A 23,976-nucleotide genomic window follows, 5' to 3' on the forward strand; every position below is an offset into this window, starting at 1 on the left:
TTCCAGCTCTTTGTGGTTGATCTCGCAGTCGCCATTTGTTGGCAAGCCCCTTTCCTTTCTTGCTTTGTTTTGGCGAGACGCTTCGAGTGGATGGAAGGGATGAATGAATACATAGATGAAGAGAATGAATGAAGGAATGAATGAAAGGATGAATGAATGAATGAATGAATGAATGAATGAGCGATCCACTCATCACAATCAAAGGTGTAACACGCGACTGTCTGTCTTCTGTGCTGTTGCCGCTGGTGTACTGTCGTGGCACGTTGACGCAACGTTGACGCAACGTTGATCGTGGATGGAAAAAAATGTCTCTTACTGTTTTATTGAACTGCAAAACCGCGAAAGCGATACCGTGCGTGTCTGCTCTGGCTTGCAACACACCCCTCTCCCTCGCCGCCGAGAAGGCATGGACACTGGTCACACCTGTGATTGCAAGAAGCAAAGTTGGCAAAAGGCTTGATCGCTTTGAATTCGGTTCGTGTCTTTATTCTGTACAAGAGTGTGTGTGTACACGAGAGAGAGAGAGAGAGAGAGAGAGAGAGAGAGAGAGAGAGAGAGAGAGAGAGAGAGAGAGAGAGAGAGTGTGTGTGTGTGTGTGTGTGTGTGCGCGCGCGCGCGCACGCGCGTGTGTTTACATGAGTGCGTACAAGGCGCAGCCAAATATTAATTACTGTCAACAGCAGATCAAAGGAATGAACAATCGTTGGCATGCATCGAGGGTGTCAGCGCCGCTGCTAGCGAATCGTGACCTCACGACAAGACGACCAAGGATACACCTGCCCGCCAGCCCACATCTCACGGCAGCAGAGAGCCAGTGCTGGACGCCTTGGCGTGCATGGCAGCCTGGATGTGTGCCCGCAGTCGCTGTGCAAGCGTGTCCACACGGTCCACCCTCTCCAGGTACTTGTCGATTGCGGCGCTCGCCTCCTCCAAGTTGTCTGCAGGGCGACAGATGTGTGCACACGCATGTGGTTGGGTTGGTGTGAATGGAAGCCGCAAGATCAAGCATGTGGGGAGAAATATAGGCTGTGACATGAACACATATGACCGTTGACGGACGCACACACACACACGCACACACATGCACAGACAAACAGACACCCCGCCCCCCCACACGCACACAGACAGACAAACGCGGCGTGCGCACCAAGCTTCTCGTGGGCAAGTGCGAGGTTGAAAAGCACATCCTCGTGGCAGTGTGGGGTTGCGGCTGCCCGCTTAAAGTCATCAAGCGCATCCGCCATCTCCCCAAGGCTCGCCTGCAGTATGCATACGTGGTTGCGTGGTTGCGCGTGTTTGTGTGCGCGCGTTGTGTAAATGGACAGTGTGACGTGCATCGAGGATGCGCATGTACTTCGCATTACACCCTCACCCACGGTAGACGAACACGCCCACACATACACAGCATGCAGGTGTATACAGGCACACACACACACACACACACAAGCACGCACACACACACCTTGCAGATGCCACGGTTGTTGAACAAGTCATCATCGTCCTCCTCGCTCAGCTCGCACGCCTTGTCGTAGAGTGAAAGTGCCTGCCGCAGCTGTCGCTTGGCCAGCAGCACGTTTGCCAGGTTGTAGTATGCGAGCACATATGTTGCGTCTGCGGCAATGGCGGCCCGGAAGTCCTCCACAGCCGGGCGACCCTGCTTTGAGTAAAGCAGCACAACACCGCGCGCGTTGTACAGTTTCGCTGCCGGGATGTGTGCAGGTTGTGAATGATAGAGAGGCGAAGTACAAGCGAGAACATGCGCGCGCGTATGTGTGCGTGTGTGAGGAGTTGGGAGGCACACAAGGAGGAAACACGCAGACTCGGGCACAGGCACAAGCGCCCAGCGGCAGCCAGGCACACAGGCACACAGGCACACGCACAGAGCCACAGACAGACAGACAGACAGACATACATACATACATACATACATACATACATACATACATTCATACATACATACAGACATACACACACACACACACAGACACACAGGCGTGACACATGGTGGCACCTGTTGGGTGGACGGAGATGGCGTGAGACAGGTCTCGAAACGCATCGCCAAGCTGCTGCACCTGCAGAGAAACAACAGCGCGGGCCTCGAGCAGCACGCTGTTATGCGGCGCCCACGTGATGGCGTGCGAAAGCACCACATACGCCTGCTTCAGGTGGCCAGAGGTTTGCATGCTGCAGTACAAGACCAAGGGCAGCAAGCAACGAGGGGGGAGGGAGAGAAAGGCATGGTTGAGCGTGGTGTCATTCAAGTGCTGATGCAACCAAAGGCCATGGAAGGAAGCACCAGCAACCAAAGTACAAAATGTAACAAAGCAGCAGACCACAACACCATACAACGCAGCAACACAGCACACCACGCAACGCAATGCACGAAGCACACCACACAAAGCCCCGCCCCCCCCACCTGACTGCGAGGTTGTGGTATGCGGGGGTGAAGCGTGGATCGATGTGGATGGCGCGGAGGAAGTCGCGTTTGGACAGGCGACGTGACCGCTCCGTGTTCATGTCCAGCAACGCATTGCCGCGCCCAAGATACGCTTGCACAAACTGACCATGTGCGTGCGGGTGCGTTGATATGCGCGTATGTTCACGTGAGCGATAGAGAGTGAGAAGTGGGTGTGAACAACGAGACACCAAGCAAACAGGTAACGGAATGATGGTGATTGGTTGATTGATTAGTTGGTTGGTTGGTTGGTTGGTTGATTGATTGATTGGTTGATAATGATGATGAAAGGTCCTGTGAACTCACGTGATGGTCGAGGTCGATGGCGCGGCTGTAGTACTCGATTGAGTTGAGATAGTCCCGGCTGGTGCATGCGCGTCGTTTGAATACGGGCAAGGGAAACAAGATGAGAGGCTGCAGCCTGCATACAGTGAAACATACACACACACAGACACACACAGGCACAGACAGACAGACACTCACACATACACACACACACACAGACGGACACACACATACAACACACATACACACACACACACAGAGCTCTCACTTTCTGTAGAAGCACAGGGCGGTTGTGTGCAACAGGAGCGGGTTTGACGCGTTCTCTGGCGAGCGCTCCAACAACTCGAGCAAATCGCACAGCGCAGCGAGATTTGACCCCATACTCATGTACGCAAGCGCCCTGTTCAGCAGCACTTGCTCCCGGTAGCCTGTCATGATGGCACGGAGGAGAAACGGTTGGGGGGGGGGGGTGGGTTGGACGAGAAAGCCATTGAGCTTATCGTGTGCAAGGTGGTGTTCCTTCACCAACGCTAGTCCAACCAGCACACATACACAACTCACAACGCACAGCCCACGCACCCACCCACACCTACACACCCACCCACACCTACACCCACACCCACCCCCACAGACAGCACACCCCCACTCGCACGCACACACAGACAGCGCACCTTCTCCCTTGTCGTAGAGGAGGACGGTACTGTAGTCGCTGACGGCGTTGTTGTACTGCCCGAGCATGTGGTGCCCAACACCGCGGTTGAAGAATGCGAGCGGGTTCCCTGGGTCCCTCTCTGTGGCGTCCGTCAGATCGCGTACACCAAGCTCAAGCGTCTTGTTGAGGAGTTTCAGGCACCCGCGCATGATGAGCGCACGTGTGCTGCTGGGCTCAATGCGGAGGGCCTGGAGAGGGGAAGAGGGGTAAGGGGGGGGGCAGGTCGAAAGGAAGAGCGGGTATTGCGAGCATGGGTGACTTGGTGAGGGAATGGCAATAGCCACAGCAACAACAATAACAACTGAAGCACAGCAACAGCAACTTCAAGGGCACTGGCCGCAATGCCACGTATACACACACACACACACACACACACACACACACACACACACACACACACACACACACACACACACACACACACACACGTACGTTGTTGCAATCGAGGATGGCCTTTGGGAACCTGGACTGTCCTGCAAAGTAGGCAGCGCGCGTCAGGAACCCTTGCCACAGGGACGGGTCTTTCTCCAGTGCTCGATTCACGTCAGGCAGCACGCGCGGCAGGCCGAGCTTCAGTTTGCACTTGGCCCGCTGTCAAGTGCATGTGTGTGCGTGATTAGTTCGTGGGTGGGCAACGAAGCAAACGCCAACGAAGGACAAAGCATGGAAAGGGAAGTACAGTATGCACACACAGATGCACAGACACAGAGACATACACACATACGCAAACGCACACACAGACACAGACACAAACACACACACACACACACCTCAAACAGGGCGAGCGAGTGTGTGTTATCCATCGACACGGCTTGGTTAAACACGTTGAGCGCGAGTTTGTCGTCGCCAAGCTTGAGGCAGCACAGGCCGAGGTTGTAGTACACATCCGCACTGCAGGTGACAGCACAGCACATGCGCGTGAGATGCAGGCGTGTATGAGAGTGTGCACGTGCACACGTGCGTGTGGACGCAAACAGATATAGACACAAGGCAACGTGTACACAGACACATACGCTCAAATCGCACTCTCACGCCGATACAGCCAAGGAGCACTGTACCAGCAACACCCATCACTCCCATGCTCACTATGATGCGCGCACCTTTCAGCACCGACTTCAACCATGTGCTGGAAGACGCTGACGGCCTCTTGCACGCGATTTGATTTGAGCAGCGCCCGACCCAGCGCAGGAAAGTACGTCTCGACAATCTAATCATTGGGGGAGGGGATGGTGATGGTGACGGTGATGAGGGTGTGTCAGTTACACGTAGGGTTTGGCGTAGAGGACAAGGGCGCAAGCGTGTGCATGCACAGACAAATACTACAGTAGCACCACCACCACCAGCACACTCATCATCACCACGGCCGCTGCGTGCCTCACCCCTCCTTCGACGCGGTTGTCAGCCAAGTGCTCGGTGACGTTGGTGATGGCTGCAGTATTGCCGCTGCTCGGCCACACCGTCCTGCACAGCACCGCAATTGCCTCGTCCCGGTGGCCCAGGAAAATCTGCACATGTGTGCGTGTGCGCGTGCGCGTGCGTGTGTGTGTGTGCGTGGTGCGGTGTGTGTGTGTGTGTGTGTGTGTGTGTGTGTGTATGTGTGTGTATGTGTTTGTGAGCGAATGGGTGTAGGCGTGTTTGCGCGCACGCGCGAAAATGTGAGTGAGAGAACATGTGTGTGTCTGTGCAAGCGTGCCCTTGTGCATGCGTGTGCATATCGCCCATGCCAGCCAACGTTGTCTGCGGAACGCGAGGTAATAGTGCAAACAGCGTGCACGATAGACTCAAGAAGGGCAAACGCACATCGACGTCGGTCTGCAGCGAGGGCGTCTGGCCAAGATGGTCGCACAGGCGCCGCGCACCGCTCAGCATCGCCTCTGCCTGGCGCGCAAGGCCCAGGCGAAGGGCAAGGCGGCCACACAACAGCCTTGAAGGAAGTAGGGGAGAGGGGGAGATGATGGCGGTGATGTTGTGAGAGCAAAGAGACGGAAGCAGAGGATGCGTGTGTGTGTGTGTGTGTGTGTGTGTGTGTGTGAGGGGGCATGCGCGCGTGTGCTCTTGCAGCGGTTGTCGTAACACACCACTCTCACCTGTATTTGATGTTGGTGGGGGCAATGTGGATCAACCGTGCATAGTCGTGCAACGCTCGAAAGAGGGTCTGGTCAGAATAGTCTGGCAGGGCCAGTCAACAATTCAGCAGAACAGCAAAGGTGTGTGTGTGTGTGTGTGTGTGTGTGTGTGTGTGTGTGTGTGTGTGTGTGTGTGTGTGTGTGTGTGTGTGTGTGTGTGTGTGAGGGTGAGCGAAGCTGGCGCTCATGTACGCAAACAGTAATCAGAAACCACACACGAAGGCTCACTTGCCACAACATACGACATCCCAGAACATCTCAGTTGCACCACAGACACACACACACACACACACACACACAGACACAGACACAGACAGACACACACACAAACACACACACATGTGGGAGCTGACCTGTCTCGAATGCCCTGCTCTGCTTGTCGAGTTCAAGGTAGCACTCTGCACGGGCGAGGATGGCATCTTCACAGCTCGGGTCAGCGCCCAGCGCTTTGGTAAAGTACTTGATGGCAGTCGCATACTTGCCCAGCTGCCGCAGATTCAGCAGCCCGAGTTGGCACAGCACTGCCGGAGAGCGGAAGAGGGGGGGCAGGGTGGAGTGTGGTGTGAGAGGAGAAGAAAAGAAGGGATACGTTTTGGAGCGAGCCCGAAAATTGGAGATACACACACGCAAACATCACCAAGAAACACGCACAGACACACAGACAAACACGCACGACACAGACACACACAGACACACACACACGCACATACACACACACACCTGCGACGAGAGTCTTTGTGGGATGGCCAAGTTTGAGGCATTGCAACTCTTCACTGGCGAGACAGGCGAGCAGATCAGGCAGGGCCTCCTTGTGCTGGAACAGCATCGCGTACAGCATACCGCGACGCAGGTACGCCTCGGTGGAGAGCTCGTGACTCGCATCAATGAGCAGCGCAATGCTCAGGTCCTTGATGGCGCGGCGCGGGTGTGCCCTGGAGAGCATGAGCGCGCGGTTGAAGTACGCGCGCTTGTTGTTCGGTTCGAGATGGATGCATTGCGTGATGTCACGCAGCGCTGACACGTGGTCGCCGCTGTGTGAGTTTGCCATTGCGCGCTGGAAGTAGAGGTGGGAGTCGTAAGGCATGGCCACAATGAGAGCGGTGAGGTGCTTGATGCTCTGGCGGTAGCTGCCCCTGTTAAACAGCACCTCCGCATACTTGCGGCGGGCCATGAGGTGGTCTGGATCAATCTCAAGCACCATCAGAAGATCAGATGCCGCCTGCTGCATGTCTCCATGCTCCTCCTGCTCGCGCGTGCGTGTGTGTGCAGCATGCGTGGATGTTTCGTGGGTGCATGGGTGGGACCTCGTGAGCGCAAGCAGGTCTTGCTTGACATCCACTCCACGCTACACAGGCAAAACGACGAAGTCGTAGATGGAGCCACAGATAAACAGACGCATACACAGGCAGACAGACGCACACACGCGAGGGCTGCGACCTACTTCAAGCATGGCCTTCATGTAGTACGCGTCGGCGTCCTGCCCATTGTAGATGATGGCCATCTGGAACAACAACAAGACCAACAACGATAACAGAAGCAGCAGGAGGAGGAGGAAGAGGAGGAGGAGGGGGTGGAGGAGGAGGAGGGGGTGGTGGTGGTGGTGGTGGTGGTGCAGGGATGAACACGATGGGATGGGATGAGTCGAGTGAGTCACAACATCATGAGTCCTCAACACTGTTAATCATGCATGGTTAATTGCCGGCCAAAGTGCGAAAACAGTGCGTGCACCTGCAGTGCGGAGATGGTGTCTGTCTCCTTGCCCGTCGTGTCCTTCAACAGATGTGCGCGTGCGCGGTAAAAGCGATACTCGGGCTGCAGGCGAATGCACTGGTCAATCACCTCAAGTCCAGAGTGGGTGTTGCCCACAATTGCGTATGCCATAAACAGCTGCACCGTGCGTAAGCGTGTTGTGAGTCAAGCGGAGAAGGTGAGAGCAACGCGCAGGAGAAACACTCAGATGTGCCTGTGCATGCAAACACCCTTGCACGCACAGCTGGTCGGCCCAAGGACAACAGTGTCACCGGTAAGAACAGCAACAAGTACAAGAACAAGAACAAGAACAAGAACAAGAGCAAGAGCAAGAGCAAGAACAAGAACAAGAACAAAAAAAAGAACAAGTACAAGAACAAGAACATCACCCCTACAGCCATGACGCACCAGCCAGCGCGCGTGGACATTTCTTGGGCTCTGGCTGACGGCGCCCTGCAGGAAACCGAGAGCCGCATCCGGTCGCGCAAGGTGAAGCGACGTCTCTCCTGTGATGGCGACGTTGGTGATGTTGGTGGTGATAAGGATGAGGGTAAAGAAATGGGGGGGAGGGATGGAAACGGGTGAGCCTGGCATCACCTCAGAGCAAGAATACACAGATTCAAACGAGCTACAAACCATGTGTATGGGTATGAGTTTGTGTATGTGTATGAGAGAGAGTGTGTGTGATACGAACCGAGCTTGATGAGTAGGGTTGTCTGCTCCTCCTCTGACGGACTGTTCTCAGACTGCGCCTGCATGTATTTTGCCATTAAAGCTTCGTGCTCTTTCCGCAGTGTAGCTTCCTCCTCCGTCTCCTCTGTTGAATACATGTGCGTGCGTGTGTGTGTTTGGTTGTGTGTGTGTGTTTGGTTGTGTGAGTGAGTGAGTGAGTGAGTGAGTGAGTGAGTGAGTGAGTGAGTGAGTGAGTGAGTGAGTGTGTGAGTGAGTGAGTGAGTGAGTGAGTGAGTGTGTGTGTGTGTGTCAGGTGCAGCGGCGACGGCGCCGTTAACGAGCGTGCGATGTGCATGTATCAAAGCGCACCCCCTCCCCCAACTCACGCCCAAAAGCAAACTGGTGAGCACTGCACCTGGATCAGCGCCGGACTGGAGGAGGTCGCGTTGCTTCGACGTCTTCTCGATAAAGGCGAGCGTGGCATAAAACTCCTTTGTCTGCACGTGCACGCACAAGGTCAACCAAAACAAACAATTGAGTCGTTGTTGATGTGAGGGAAGGCCGTATGCATGTGAGCAATTGCGTGTCTTCCTTCCACTGTGTGGGAAGAAACAAAATCCCACTCGCGTGACCAAGTAGGAGCAACAGCGCACGCGTCTGCGTCACATGTGTTCAGGGTGCTCACCTGCCGAACACTGGCAGCAATCTTGTCTGCATTCACGTCTGTGTTTGATTCCCGCTTTGTCGCTGTAGGGACATGTTCACGTGGTATGGGTGAGTGCTTGTGTTGAAGAATGTCACATGCAAAACCTGAAAACAAAACAATCCGATGCCTTCATGTGCACACGACATTGTCTGCGCTGCACACACACACACGCACACGCACACACACACACGCACACACACATGCACGTACGTGTTGGCGTTGTGACGCGGGCGGAACGCTCGTCCTCCAATGACTCATCAGCATCACCGCCGGTGGTCGTGTCCGGGTTTTTCGCTGCGCTGCTGCTGCTGTGCTGCGGCGGCGAAGTGGATGTCTGGTCCGATGCTGCCGTTGTCCGCGATCGGCTCCTCTCCAGCATGGAGCGAACCGCCTCCAGACGCGACTTGGACTCGCGGTCCACAACTGCATCGGGTGTGGTGTGTGTGGTGTGTGTGTGTGTTCGAACAAACGAGAAGTGAGACACAGTGCATGCAGTTTGGAAGCGCGCAGCACCGCTCAGGTCCTGTGCCTTTTTCAGCGTTCACCCAGGTCTGCTCCAGCACCGATACCATCGCCCCTGTGTGACTCACCCCGCGTGTGTTTGTCGCTGAGAGCATCCGATGACGAGCGCGCCACCGACAGCAGCGACGAACCAGACGAACGGCCAAGCTGCGGTTGTGGGCACGGGTGTATGTGCATGTGTGTGTGTATGTGCATGTGTGCATGTGTGTGTGTGTGTGTGTGTGTGTGTGTGTGTGTGTGTGAATGCGCACGTGCATGCAAAGCGTGCGGGGGGGGGTACATGTGTGCACATGTGTCAGCGAGAACCAAGTTTGCTGACAGCGCGCATCAACGACGAAGATAGCCATGAGAACGAACGAACACACGCCCACACACACCCTCACACAACGCCCACACACATACATACACACACACATGCACGCACAAACCAACCGTCTGTGTGGCTGTGAGGAGCGAGGATCCCGGGAGCTGTCCCGCCCACGTGCTGTCGTCGATTTCGGGCTCGAGGGCGCCCATCCTGCCCATGAAGACCGGAGCAACGGTCCGCACCACCTCCGCAGGCAAGTGCTGGTCCTTCGAGCGCGCAACACCTCTCGTCTTCAGCTGGCGATGGATGTGGATGTGGCGGTGGTGGAAGGAGATGCAAATTTACGACAGTAACGAGCAAATTGCAGTGCAGCGTTGTGAGCACACATGTGTGTGTACATGCGTGAGTGTACATGTGTGTGTGTGGATGTCTACTCTCCCTTTTCTGTGTGCCCTCTTCTCTGCACGTCCTCGTTGACTCTCCCTTGTTCCCTTCCTTGGCACATGTACGCATGTGAACACCCACCCCTCGTTGGCGGAACGTTGAGTTGAATCCCTTCCTTCCTGTTGTGTCTGCGGGTTTCTGTGGCGCAAACGGCGGCTGGCTCTTCAGTGTGTGCGTATGGGTGTGTGTATGTGTGTGTTTGGATGCGTGCGTGTGTGTATGTATGTGTGTGCATGCGTGCGTGTGTATGTGTGGTGTGTGAGGTGCAGCAAATCGTTTGGGCAGGGGCAAAGTGGGTTGGACTCACAAGCACACTTAAACCAACCCACGACGGGCAAGCCCATGCACACACAAACACACACACACTCACGCTCACACCCACGACCACTCAAACTCACACCCACACCCCCACCCATCTGCATCGACCAATCCCACGCATCCCATACACGAACACCAAGCACACCTGTTTCACGGGGCGGAGAGCGCCATCACCAATGTTGAGGTCGAGGTTGGTGACGGGCAGCGTGATGGTCTTCAGGACGGGCGCATGCGACGACGCAACATCGTCCCTGCCGAGATGCAATGACGCAAACGACGGCGACACGCCCATGCCCACAGCCTCCTTCATGCAGAACACGTGCATTGTCTGTGGGGACTTGGGCGGACTGCTGGTGCTGGTGTTGCGTGCCCTGGTGGCGTGGGGGACGGAGATGGCAACATACAATCGGCGTTACACATACAGCAGCAATAGAACAAAACTGCACGCATTCACGGAGTTGGTTCAAGCAAAGGCATGACAGACACGCAAAGACACAAAGACAGACAGACAGACAGACAGGCAGAAAGGCAGATGGACGGACACAACACACACACACACACACACACACACACACACAGACAGAGAGACAGACGGAGACAGAATACGTACGGTGGGGCGAGGACAGCGCTGAGGCCAGACCGTGTCAACTCCCTGGATAAGAAGTGCAGGTACATGAGAGGGGGTGAGTTGCTTCGCGCGTCGTCGTGACACGAAGACACACAGACACACAGACACACAGACACACACACAGACACAGACACACACACACACACACGCACACAGACACAGACACAGACACACACACACACAAAAGCAGACAGACAGACAGACACATACACACACACACACACACAGACAGACAGACAGACAGACAGACACACCTCTGCAGAGCAAATGGCTGTGGAGTGGAGGGGGTGCGTGGCGGGCGTTCACGCGGAGTGGGATCGCCGCCTTCGCCATCGCTGTCTTCACTATCGCTCCCATCAACCCTGATGGCTGGCGGTGCCGCACTCCTCTTGACAGCGGTCCCTGTCAGTGAAAACCCGTCACGCATTCCCGTCGGTGGCGTGGACATGCCCGTGTGTGGACGCCCCGCTGGCGTGCCCACCACGCTGACAATATGGGGCAGTGTGGTGGTGGTATCAGCGTCCGCCGATGTGGGTTGCCGTAGCAGCGGCTGCTGATGATTCCCTGCTGGGGATGATGCGTCTGGCAGGGAGGCGGGTTGAAGCATGGCGCCACCACCAGTCGCTCGAGCTGTGCTCGTGTATGTCGGCACTGCATCATCGCTCAGTGGTAGTGGTGATATGACGTCTGTTGCATCCGGAGATGAGCTCTGGTCGCCAGTTCCGTCGCCACCACTCGTTGCCTCTGCTGTTGCTGCTTGTTCGCCTTGCTGCATGCCAAGGCTGGGCTCAGGGCTGGTTGCAAGGGCAGGGGCACCGCTACCGACTGCCGTTGCCGAGTCCACGTTGTCGTCCTCTTCCTCCTCATCTCCGCTTGGCTGCAGCTCTTCAGCGGTGAATGCAAACTCCGGGAGGTCAAACGGGTTGGTAACCTCAGGCGGCGTCCCCACGTTTCGTGACAGCAGATTGTCATCTCCGTTTCTTGCGCCGCCCTGGCCTGTGCCTTCAGTGTCATCCAACAGCGCGCGCATGCGAGCGTCGTATGATCTGTGCAGCTCCCTCATGGACCCTGGCCGTGTGCTTACCGTCGCTGGCCTGGACACCACGTCACCTGCATTGGTGCATTCGCGCAGCATGCAGCAAGCCAACCACGCCATCTCATGATGAGCACATCTCAGGCAACTCAAGCATGAAACTCCTTTCCCCCAACACACAACGACCAGTCCACACACACACACAGACACACACACACACCAGTCCACACACACACACACACACACACACACACACACACACACACACACACACACACACACACACACACACACACACACACACACATACTGACCTTCGATGGCTGGCAGTGGCCCAGGCACGTCTGCCGCCTCTTGTTGCTGAGGATCAACAGCCGTGATGATGTGGCCGCTCTCACCACCACTACCATGCTTTTGCTGCTGCTGTTGTTGCTGTGGTTGTTGTGGTGGTCTGGAGGCTGCTGTCTTACTTCCATCGCCGCTGCCGCCTCCACCTTTCGACCCTCCAGCGCTCCCCACAACGCGCAACCCATCCATTCCCGTCGTCTGCTGCTGCTGCGGCTGCTTGGAAACCGTTACTACTGTTTATGGTGTCGAATACTGGTTGTTGTGGTTGTGGTTGCTAATTGCACGCAACAGGCAAAGCCGCGCCATGTCAACCGCCAAGAAGCGAGTGGCTCTGACCACGGCGGAGAAGGCAGCAGTGGTGCATGAGAAGGGCAGAGATGCGTCGCTGACTCGAGAGCAACTCATCGAGTACTGCAGTGCAAAGTTTGGCAAGCGTCCGTCGCCAGCATGCATCACAAACATCCTCAAGGATCCAAAGCGCTGGGAGGAAGCAGCAAGCGATCCTTACACAGCAAAGCGTGCCAAGCTTCGACCGAGCCCAGTTGCAGGTCTCGAAGCAGCTTTGGCCGCCTGGGTTGAGCAGCAGAAGGCCCAAAACTTCCCGCTGACAGACGAAACACTGTTGGCAAAAGCACATGCCATTGGGCAGCACACATCTCTGCCAGACCATTTCAACTTCAGCCACTCATGGCTGCTGCGATTCAAACATCGTCATGACATGTGTCAGCGCAAGCTTCACACACAGGCGGCAAGCGCGGACATGGATGGTGTTGCGCTTGCGCGTGAGGCGCTGCCCAGACTCCTCGAGCACGTTTCCCGTGATGACCTGTACAACTTGCGCGAGGCAGCTGTGTACTATACGCAGCTCCCAACTCGCACTCGTGCATCTCACCAACGTGCGGGAGCGGTCACGAACAAGCAGCGACTGACCGTTGCTCTGTGCTGCAATGCTTCTGGTACCGACAAGCTGCCGTTGTACGTGATTGGCAAGGCAGCGAACCCTGGCTGTTTTGCAAAAGGTTGGCGGTCACTTCATGATTCCGGTGCTCATTACGATTCCAACAGCAGCGCCTGGATGACCTCCACAATCTTCAACAACTTCCTCAAAGACTTCACCCGGCATGTCCAGCGGCCTGTGTGGCTGATTGTCAACAACGCACGCTCCCACATCGTCGCAGATGGCACACCAGGCACATGGTTTGGCTTGAAGGGTGTCAGTATCGGAACGGTGAACGTGGTCTTCCTTCCGCCCAACACGACGTCCCATGTGCAGCCCTTGGATGCTGGCATCATTCGCTCCTTCAAAGCGAAATACCGAGTGCGCCACCTTACCTGGCTGTCCAAGGAGCTCGAGGACACAAGCGTCACAGCTGCACGGCTGCATGTGCCCCTCGACGTTGCATTTCACTGGTGCCAGAATGCTTGGAAGGACATCAGTGTTGACACCATCCGCCATTGCTGGGATCACGCCGACATTCTCCCTGGAGACGACCACATCGACGAGCTGAACGCACTGCTAAAACCGCTCGCCTCCGACCCGCGCTTCGGCAAGGAGACCCCAACTGCCGACGCTTTGCTGAGCTCACCGATGGAAAATGTTACGGAGGTACCACACGAGCCTCGTGATCTGGAAGCGATGGTTGACCACCTTGAGGGTTCTGACGGACGGGAGGCTGGGCATGTCGGCACGTGTGATGTGGGTGATGACGGGGACCACAACAGTGGTATGGGTGGTGTGGGTGGAATCGATGACAACGACGAAGGGGACGATGGGGAGGGTGATGTGATTTGTCTTGACGACGTGCCATCATCGTCACAGCGCCCGGCAGTCCCGAAAGTGAACGCACCCCCACCAACGCTTAGGCAAGCAAGAGAGGCGGCCACTCTTCTTCGCCGCTTCATTACATTCCACCCGCACAAGCTCGCCAACTACCGTGACTATTTGGTTTCCCTTCGTTCGGCCCTTGACTTTATTGTGATGCCTCAAACACAGCCTACTCTGGATGTCTTTCTCACTGATGACGCTTCTGTCGACGAGTCTGCACAGTAAACCGTCTTCCTGGCCGTATGTACACACACACACACACACACACACACACACACACACACACATGCCTGCACTCTGTCAGAGTGCACTGCTGTCGCTTGTGATTTGGTTGTCTGTACTTTGCTCTGCCTTACTCTCCATGTCACACCCCACTCCCTTTTTCGCTCTCCCCGTCATGCCATCATTCACATCAAGGTCACAGCATCCCCGCCTTTCCACCCTGCCCCTGTTGTTGCTGATAGTTGTTTATGGTGCTGGCACGCGCATCACAGGGAAAAGCAGGCAATGGTGAACAGGGTCGAGCAGGCCAAAAAGCGAAAGCGAATAGCATGAAGTTGTGTTGGTAGACACGTGGTGTTACACAGACCACACACACACACACACACACACACACACACACACACACACACACACACACACACACACACACGTCATGTGTCACTCCTTGCCTTGACGAAGCTTCAGCGTCAGCGGGCTGTCCTCATCCTCGTCCACATCATCAGCATCACCACCATCATCATCAGCACCGCCCTTCTGCGCGTCGGTGGCGCGTGGGCTGTAGCGGCCAGCCAGCACCGACTCCGCCGCCAGCTGCTGCGAGGGGCGGTGTGATGCCGTTTGCGACGGCGTTTGCGACGCGTGCGTGCTGACGAGCGTGGACGCAGACTCAAACCCATCGCTGTCTGTGGTGGACTTCATCTTGGCACTCTCAATCTCCTTCTCCATGTCATCGCCAAAGAAGAGCTTGTCAATGTCCACGGGCGAGTCGGGGTTGACGTGGTGCATCATGTGCGCAGACTCCGCCGGCGACACCACAATCACCTGTGAGGGCTTCATCTGCAGGGACGACGAGGACGCTGATCGCGCCGGCTCGCCACCATCATCGCCACGACCACCCGTGCTGATGGCCGGGCTGTCGAGCAGCGCCGTTGGGATGCGCGGGACATATGTGGACACGGCGTCAATGCCCAGCGGGAAGACCTCAATGAGGTTGCCGTAGGGGATGGGGGTGATCTTGAACACCGTGTGCAGGTCCACCTTGATGTACGGTAGCTGAGATGCAAGGTCAGACTTCTGCTGGAAGTACGAAAGCAGGCAGCGCGCAACGGCCTGGTGGCACACAACCAGCACATTCTCCTGCGGCGCATGTGCGTGATGGTTGATGGTGGTGTTGATGGTGGTGGTAGTGTGTGCACGACAGCGTGTGAGGTTGTGTTCCTGACCACATGCGGTGTGTGTGTGTGTGTGTGTGTGTGTGTGTGTGTGTGTGTGTGTGCGTGTGTGTGTGCGCGCGTCTGTGGTTGCGCTGTGGAATGGTCACGAGCCACCAGCATGAGACAGAGACGCATGGGAGGCGTCATCAAGGCCACCACCTGCGCCTGTTCAAGGTCGAGGATGCGCGGTTCCAGCCGCTGCACCACATCCGCATACGACTCGCCCCTGCGACGATCACACACACGCATACAATGAGCCACGCGGTCACAGGCCATCGTCTGAGGCACGCAGCCACCAGGGTGTGCGCGTGGATGTTTGCGGAGGTGCGTGTGCTACGTGTGCTACGTGTGCTACGTGCGTCCGACGTGCATGTGTGTGCTAAACTCCACGTCATTGTTTGCATCGTGCGCGTTACCTTGGGTAGCGGGTCCAGTACTTGTCTGTGGCCCGATCCCGATACACGTCGGGGAATTGCTCCTGCACACACACACACACACACACACACACACACACACACACACACACACACACACACACACACACAAAGCGAAAGCATGTCACATCATCATGACGCAATTAGCAGCAGCGCCCTGAAAATATGACACGAGTGCATTGCCCACCAACCACACCGAAGCAAACTTATGACGTGCAAAGTCGCACCTCGACCTCCTTGTACGTGAGCTCATCGCAGAGGCCTGCATCAAGCTCATCCAGCGCTTTCCACGACTACAGTGACGGCAGGAGGGGCAGGGAAGGGGAGTGACAGTCAATGTTGTCGCAGATACTGCCTGGCATGCAGAAACGGACGATTGTGCCTCCAAACACACAGACACAGACACAGACACACACACCTCCACACCTCCACACGGACACACACACATACACACGGACACACGGACACACATACACACACACACACACCTCCACACACGGACAGACAGACAGACAGACAGACAGACAGACAGACAGACACACACACACACACGCACCTCCACGTCGTCAAAGTTCTGGGCGGTCTGGATGGTGCGCTTGAGGGAGGAGCACCACACACGCAAGTTGGGCAGCTCTTGCCTGGTGGCGGCGACGAAGGGAAGGGTGTTGGGTGCAGTGGGGACGTGAAGTGATGATGCCAAGAGTGAGGAGGTGAAGGGGGGGGGGTAACATGTGAACAGAGGCAGTATTGACACAGGCCAGCCCCAAACAAGCACACGCGTGCACAGGATGGATACGCACTCGTCCATGAACTGCTTGAGGCGCTGCGCGTATTCCATTCCGCGTGGTGACAGGGACGAATCGCCGCCAATTTTGCCTGCAGGCATTTCCAGGAGGGCGTCAGCTGAAGGCGGCTGGCAGGACGACACACACACACACACAGACACAGACATAGGCAGAGACACAGATACACACACGGACACAGAGACATAGGTACAGGCAGGCAGGCAGGTAGGCAGGCAGGCAGGCAGGTAGACAGACAGACCGACAGACAGACAGCCACACACACACAAGCTATTCTCGTGTCGCTCGACAGTCGGGCCGAGGACCCATTTCGCTTAACACCGCTATCGATGTCGATTCGGATCCGAGGGGTTCAGCTTTATCTATTTGACCCAGGGGAAATAAAAGCAGCACGTCGGCATGCATTGCGTGGGGGGGCTGTAGATCCCAGCTCTTAGCCAATTGCCAAGAGCACCTGTAGCGCGCAGTGAAGTTCCACCTCTAGAGCTCGCGATCCTTACTAATTCAAGCTAATGCCTAGCCCCAGGACTCCTCATGATCCGCCCTGTGGCAAGCAAAAGCACACACACACACACACACACACACACACACACACACACACACACACGCACACATGAAAACAGCGCTGAAGGATACTGACCAACTGTGTTGAATTCGCTTTCGCCGTGGCGGGTGATATAGATGTGGCGCGGTTTGATGTGCAGGCTCATCAGGAATCTGAAACGAGAACAAGCAGCGCGCACGCGCGTGAGGGTGGTTGACTGTCGCAACACGCTTACGATCGCACAAATGAAGCCACGCGACGACAGATACACAGACAAAGACAGACACACAGGCACATGGACAGACGCAGACACACACACACACACACACACACACAAGACAGACAGACAGACACACAAGACAAAGACAGACACACAGGCACATGGGCACAGACAGACAGACAGACAGACAGACAGACAGACAGACACACACACACACACACAAGACAGACACACAGACAGACACAAACAAACACACACACACACAATCTCAGCAGACGTGCACCTTGCGATGCGCATCTGCAGGTAGCCCTGAACGCGGTGGAGGAGGACAGATCGTCCGACGTCGACGAGTTTGATGAAACTGCAGTCGGCGTCCTGCTCGGAGGACAGCGGCTCGTAGCGCATGCGGTAGTACTTGATGCGCTCCTGTCCAGGGGTTTGCGGTGGGTTTGGGGAGGGGGGAGGTGGCGAGGGGATGACGGGATGAGCAAGAGCTGAAGCTGATGCAAGAGAGATCAGAGAACACCACACGCACACGCACACGCACACACACACACACACACACACACACACACACACACACACACACACCCTTTCTCACACATCATGTCACGTCACGTCACATTGACATCACACCTCAAAGTCAGCAACAGCGGCGTCAACGCTGAGGGCGCCGTAATCTGGCAGCCGCACCTTTACATCCTGGATTGGTGTTGTTGTTGTTGTTGCGGTGGTGGTGCATGATATTGGTGTGTTCATATTTTCATGCTCGTGTCAGTACTTGCAAATGTGTCAGCGTGAGTGTGACGAGTGCTTGAAGCGGAGCACACACACACACACACACACACACACACACACACACACACACACACACACACACGTATGCACACTTGAGTGGGTAATGATGGCGAGTGCAGTAGTTGTGACAGCAGGGCAAGGCTGGCTGTGTCCGTACCATGATGTTGTTGCGGATCTGCTGGTCATCATCGCACACGGACTCCACAAATACAACCTATACACATGTACACAGACACATGCGCAAGCGCACACGTGAGCTTTCGATAAGTGGAAGCAATTCAAGTACACACATACGGTATACACAGCTGTAACTAGCAAATGTTCGTGCGCAGGCAAGTGTATACACCGACTAACTACACATACACACAAACACACGCACAAATAAGTTACTTACCCTGACGCCGGCCTTGTTGAGGATGCGCTGCAGCCACATGCGGCGCTCGCGGGTGCTGTTGGTGGCATCAAAGATCTGGAGATTGTTTGGGGGAGGATGGGGATGAATGGGAAAAGATCACTCTCCTTAGCATGACACAGACACACAGACACACAGACAGACAGACAGACACACACAGACACACACACGCACAATGAAACACACCGCAACGCCGCCGTCATTGCGAAGATATTGCAGGACGTCTTCAATCGCTTGGCGAGCGAGGACCCTGGACACAACAGGCATATCGCGTGCATGTGAGTTGCATTGAAGCGGGCGGGGGGGTATGTGACGACACAGACAGACAGACAGACAGACAGACACACACACACACACACACATACACACACACACAGACATACACACGCGCGCACAGACATACACGCACACAGGCACACAGACAGACAGACACACACACACACACAGACATACACGCACACAGACACACAGACAGACACACACGCGCGCGCACACGAGCACAACCCTCACTTTCGTTGGCGCACGCCCTCGAAGTTGTCTGGGTGGAAGAACTGGGCGGGCGATTCAGGGCCGAGCTTGCGGCGTCGATACTCGCCCAAATTAAACACTGTAGATGGAAGGAGGGGCAGCAAGAACATGGGAAAGTAAGAGACGACGATGAAGTTAAGTGGGGAAATCATATGTGACATCACAATCAGAGAGGGTAACAACAAACAGCAAACAATCAATAAGCAACCACAAATCAACCACGGACAGCTCACCGCGCGTGGGAACCATGATCCAGTTGAGGTAGTACGCAAGCTTGGTTGCAATGTACGTCTTTCCTCGGGCTGGCAGCCCAACAAGCGCTGGATGGGGGACAGCAGGGGAATGTGGTATGGAAAGAGGAGAGCCAAGACGCGTGAGCAGGAAACACGAGATCACGAGCTGGTGATCATCATGGGGATGTGTTTGATAAGAGCAAGATCATCACCACATCACGAAGAGCGGAAAAGAAGCGGGGGAGGGGGAGGGAGGGCAGGCTCAAGGACACAACACAGAGCACATCACAACACATACAGACAGACACACATGACAGACAGACAGACACAGACACAGACACACAGACACAAACACAGATACACACACAGAAACACAGATACACACACAGATACACAGATACACACACAGATACACAGATACACACACAACTGACCGACGACGAGCTTGTGCTTGAAGACGGAGTGTCCGCTGACGCCTCCTTTCTTCACGGACGGCACAATGTCAGCCATCTCTGTTTTGGAGCGGCCTTGCATGGCAGGAAATCGCTGTCCTTGGCTGGCGAAGAAGCAACCCCACTAACAACCACAACGGTACTTCCAACCACGCTCAAACCCGGTTCTCCTTTGTCTCCAACCAGAACCAAGGCGCTTGCTTGCCTGCCTGCTCCACCCAACACAACAAAGAAGAACAAGGATGCGCGTTGCTTGCTTGCTTTGTTTGACCGCGGGCGACACGCAGAACGAGGTTTGAACTGCGCACGACCGCGGTCTGCGCAACATTTTCAAGCAATTATCTACAAGTGTTTGCTGACTCACACTCAGCAGACGAAGAAGATGCAGAGGACGAAGATGGAGATGAAGTTGGGGAGACAAGCAGCAGGGATGAGATGGGTTGTGTTGTTTGTGGCGGTGCGGTGGCGGTGTGTGGTAGTAGTGTTGGGGTGAATGGGGAGGACGTCTATTTCGCAGACTGCGTCAACCTCTTCTCAGATGCATCCTGCAGCATGCCGCGTGGATCTGCCACGGTGAGCAGTTTGTGTGCGGACGTGTGTGTTGTGCTCGCAGCGTGTGCTCACACATGTAGTGATTGGTGCTTGCAGCGTGGGTGTGCAGCTTCGTTTGGTTGTCTCATGTCAGGTGTTTGTGTGACACAACGTGTACTTGTGTGACGATCATGTGCTTGCACTGTGGCTGCGTGCATACATGTTGTTGGTGTCGTCGTCACTGTTGCAGCTTGGAAGACTGCCGCAAACCCGCTATTGTCTGCGATCCACCCAAACCTGCGCAGCAGCCCCCGATTTCCAGGTGCGCGTGGGTAAATTGCGCTCGTACCTGTGCCTGTGCTTGTGCTTGCCCTCTTTCTGCTTGACATTGGCATTCTTGTGGTTGCCAGTCGTATGTGATGTGGCAACGAACGGGTGGATGTGCAAGAAGACACTGCACAGGTTCTAATGCAACACTTGGATCTCTGCGTGCAACAGGAAGCGTATTCCTTTGACTGCCAGAAAGACAACAGCTCCAGCATCAAGATATGGACACGCACCACACACTGTTCCCCAGATACGCCAAACTTTAACGTGACAGGTGCGCTTCGAGGCGTGCATCTTGGGGATGGGTGTGCGAGTGAGTGAGTGAGTGAGTGAGTGAGTGAGTGAGTGAGTGAGTGAGTGAGTGAGTGAGTGAGTGAGTGAGTGAGTGAGTGAGTGAGTGAGTGAGTGAGTGAGTGAGTGAGTGAGTGAGTGAGTGAGTGAGTGAGCCCGTGTGCGTCATCTGTACGATCTCTCTGTGTCTGTTTGTGTGCATGTGTTCCAAACGTTTTGCTCTCATCAAGTCCTATATGTTGTCACCCCACCCCACCCAATCCTTTGTGCGATCGCTGTCATTGACATGCTTGCGGCATTCCAACGCCTGCAGTGCGCGCGGGCGAGTGCGTGTTCGCCTTTACCGACACGCGGCCGCCAACGGGCCCCGTGTATGTGCGCCTGGAGTGCGACGTCGAAGTGCGCGAGAGTGAGACGCGGTCGTTCCTGGTGTCCTTTGGCATCAACGCCGTGCTCGCCGTGCTGCTGCTCACCCTCTTCTGCTGCCTTCGCCACCGCCTGCCGCACTTGTACGAGACGCGCGTCGAGGAAATAGATGACATCGGAAACCTCGCCCCCGTGAGTACTGGATCTTGCCGCGGTGTGTCGTGTGTCGTGTGTCGTGTGTGTCGTGTATCGTGTGTCGTGTGTGTGTGTGTCGTGTGTGCGTGTGTTGTGTGTCGTGTGTACTTATGCGTGTGCGCGTGTGCGTATACTTATGTGTGTGCGTGTGCGTATACTTATGTGTGTGCATGTGCTTGCGTCCATGTCCTGCACTGTCGTTGCCTGCTTTATGTGTGTTGTGTGTTTTTTCTACTGGAGTTGGTGCCCTTTGCCTTTCTCACTTGGCCCACTTCTCGTCTCGCTGTCATGATCAGAACAACCCACCACAGCCGGGCTACTTTGGCTGGCTCACCACCTCCTTCCGTCTCACGGATCAGCAGGTGAGCACGATCAACATGGGGTAGCCATTCGCATGTGTTCATGTGTGTACGTGTATGTGTTTGTGTGAGAGCATGTGTGCTTGTTGCTTCAATCGATTACATGTTACATTACACACACACACACACACACATACGCACATACGCATACACACATACACACACATACGCACGCACTCTCACTCCCACTCTCACGCGTGTGCACATGCCTGTGCAGATGTTTGAGCAGTGCGGGCTGGACGGGCTGATGTACACACTTCTCTTCCGCACGCTCCTCAAGGCGTTTGCCGCGTGCTTCGTGCTCACTGCCATCATCATATTGCCCGTCAACGCGCACGGCGGACTTGGCCTCACTGGTGTTGATGGCCTGTCCATCGCCAACGTGTCAGACGGCAACCAGAGCCTCAATGCGCACCTCATCCTCACGGTCGTGTACAGCGTCATCATCATGTATGCGCTCCGACACTCGTACAGGAAGGTATCGTGCAACCGTTCAGTTGCTGCTGGCGGGTGACTCTGTGAGTGAGTGAGAGCATGTGTGTTTGTGGTTGTGTGCGTATGTGTGTGTTTGTGGTTGAGTGTATGTGTTGATATGTGCGCGCGTGTGTCGGTATGCGCGCGTAAGTGTGCGTGTGGTAGAGTTGGCTTGTGCACACGCACCCTCTTGTGGCCTCCCTCACGCCACCATCACGCCACGACGACCAGTACACCAAGTTCCGCTACCGCTACCTCGCCACAGCGCACGCCAACAACTACGCTGTTCTCGTGCGCGACATTCCGCCCGATGTTCCCACAGATGCAGCCGTTCTCGACTACTTCAGGTGATGACCCACAGCTGCATGGGGATGCTGTGGCCGTGGTGGTGGTGGTGGTAGTGGTGGTGTTGGTGGTGTTGGTGGTCGTGGTGTGTGTGTGTGCGTGCGTGTGTGTGTGCGTGTGTGTGCGTGTGCGTACGTGTGTATGTGTGTATCGTAGTACTAGCGTTTGGCGTGCGCTTGCTCTCGTTCACACCACGGTGGCTTGTGCTTGTGTTTGTGCATTCTGTGGTGCGCCTCTGCTTTGGTGCTGGGCAGATCAATGCACGAGGGAGCCGAGCAGGTGACGCGGTTTGTGGACGTGAAGGACCTCCCAGCCATCACAAAGAAGCGAAAGCAGGTGCGCTACGCGTGCATGTCTGCAACGCGCCATTGTACACATGAGACAGGTGTACTAGTTTTGTGCACACGTGGAGACATGCACATGCATGATGTAACACTCCCGAAACACTCACCCACTTACACCCGCTCACTCACACATGTGCACACACACGCACACTCACCCACTTACACCCACTCACTCACACATATGCACACACACGCACACTCACCCACACACCTACTTGCACTCATGCAGGCGCGAAAGCAGCTTGAGCGGGCGCTGCATAAGCAGGAGCAGGGCGGGGAGGCGACGATGCGGCGTGGCGGGTGTCTCGGCTGCGGTGGTGACGTTGTCGATGCAGTTCACCACTGGCAGACGGAACTCAACACGCTCAACGACACGGTAAGTGACTGCTGCTCGCAAACACCTCCCTGATCCACCCGGTTCAACGTCACCACCGCCTCCTATCTCACCATCCCATATGCCATCATCACCATCACCACCACCACCACCACCACCACCACCACCACGTGGCAGTATGCGCGGCGGCTGCGCGAGGTAACGGAATCTCCGTCCTATCTTCCGAGCGCAATCGTCACGTTCAAGACTGTCAAGGACGCCACGATTGCATCACAGGTGCGCCACTCGCGCGTGCCGTTTACCTGGACGATTGATCTGGCGGCAGAGGCCCGCGACCTGCTGTGGTCGAACCTGGCACTGCCCCACACGGCCCGTCTCTCCCGCTCCGTCGCAGTCACCATCGTCACCATCATTCTCGTG

At 55.7% G+C, this 23,976-nt stretch overlaps 4 protein-coding genes across 4 annotated transcripts in view; 2 read left to right on the top strand and 2 right to left on the bottom strand.

The window, feature by feature from the left end:
* Positions 1-795: 795 nt before the first annotated feature.
* PTSG_09319 (uncharacterized protein) lies at positions 796-12,533 on the bottom strand (the record flags this gene model as incomplete). The annotated part of the gene is made up of 30 exons (XM_004989520.1): positions 12,272-12,533; positions 11,179-12,034; positions 10,907-10,948; positions 10,442-10,667; positions 10,060-10,140; positions 9,660-9,830; positions 9,296-9,374; positions 8,916-9,128; positions 8,685-8,746; positions 8,415-8,496; positions 8,022-8,144; positions 7,736-7,833; positions 7,307-7,465; positions 7,020-7,079; positions 6,299-6,821; positions 5,932-6,099; positions 5,540-5,621; positions 5,253-5,376; positions 4,832-4,957; positions 4,553-4,659; positions 4,223-4,343; positions 3,885-4,043; positions 3,412-3,640; positions 3,009-3,168; positions 2,762-2,819; positions 2,417-2,559; positions 2,012-2,184; positions 1,463-1,701; positions 1,148-1,259; positions 796-938 (listed from the first exon to the last, which is right to left on the bottom strand). Exons 1-30 carry the CDS (start codon positions 12,492-12,494, stop codon positions 796-798), a joined length of 5,142 nt encoding a protein of 1,713 aa, XP_004989577.1. The 5' UTR covers positions 12,495-12,533.
* A 61-nt stretch (positions 12,534-12,594) lies between these two features.
* On the top strand, positions 12,595-14,360 carry PTSG_12868 (uncharacterized protein). Its single transcript, XM_004989521.1, has one exon. It carries the CDS (start codon positions 12,610-12,612, stop codon positions 14,353-14,355), a length of 1,746 nt encoding a protein of 581 aa, XP_004989578.1. The 5' UTR covers positions 12,595-12,609; the 3' UTR covers positions 14,356-14,360.
* Positions 14,361-14,790: 430 nt separating this feature from the next.
* Positions 14,791-20,072, bottom strand: PTSG_12869 (fructose-2,6-bisphosphatase; the record flags this gene model as incomplete). Its single annotated transcript, XM_004989522.1, has 15 exons — positions 14,791-15,489; positions 15,726-15,792; positions 15,983-16,044; positions 16,228-16,293; positions 16,557-16,638; positions 16,801-16,876; positions 17,444-17,520; positions 17,851-17,993; positions 18,204-18,269; positions 18,523-18,579; positions 18,760-18,834; positions 18,964-19,027; positions 19,288-19,384; positions 19,539-19,625; positions 19,973-20,072. 15 exons carry the CDS (start codon positions 20,070-20,072, stop codon positions 14,791-14,793), a joined length of 1,818 nt encoding a protein of 605 aa, XP_004989579.1.
* A 353-nt stretch (positions 20,073-20,425) lies between these two features.
* The window catches only part of PTSG_09322 (uncharacterized protein), a gene marked incomplete at its 5' end in the record, with an annotated part of 7,877 nt that continues 4,326 nt past the window's right edge, over positions 20,426-23,976 (top strand). The window contains 10 exons of the mRNA XM_004989523.1: positions 20,426-20,563; positions 20,772-20,843; positions 21,020-21,122; positions 21,453-21,697; positions 21,997-22,062; positions 22,277-22,537; positions 22,765-22,880; positions 23,133-23,214; positions 23,452-23,598; positions 23,734-23,973. Of these exons, the coding sequence (XP_004989580.1) occupies positions 20,426-20,563; positions 20,772-20,843; positions 21,020-21,122; positions 21,453-21,697; positions 21,997-22,062; positions 22,277-22,537; positions 22,765-22,880; positions 23,133-23,214; positions 23,452-23,598; positions 23,734-23,973 (1,470 nt within the window). The remainder of the gene's footprint in view (positions 20,564-20,771; positions 20,844-21,019; positions 21,123-21,452; positions 21,698-21,996; positions 22,063-22,276; positions 22,538-22,764; positions 22,881-23,132; positions 23,215-23,451; positions 23,599-23,733; positions 23,974-23,976) is intronic.

This window comes from Salpingoeca rosetta (genome assembly GCF_000188695.1).
Source record: "Salpingoeca rosetta unplaced genomic scaffold supercont1.28, whole genome shotgun sequence".
Classification (NCBI taxonomy): domain Eukaryota; class Choanoflagellata; order Craspedida; family Salpingoecidae; genus Salpingoeca; species Salpingoeca rosetta.

Coding starts and splice junctions, on each gene's coding strand:
- PTSG_12868 (XM_004989521.1), top strand. CDS start 12,610: ATGTCAACCGCCAAGAAGCGAGTGGCTCTGACCACGGCGGAGAAGGCA.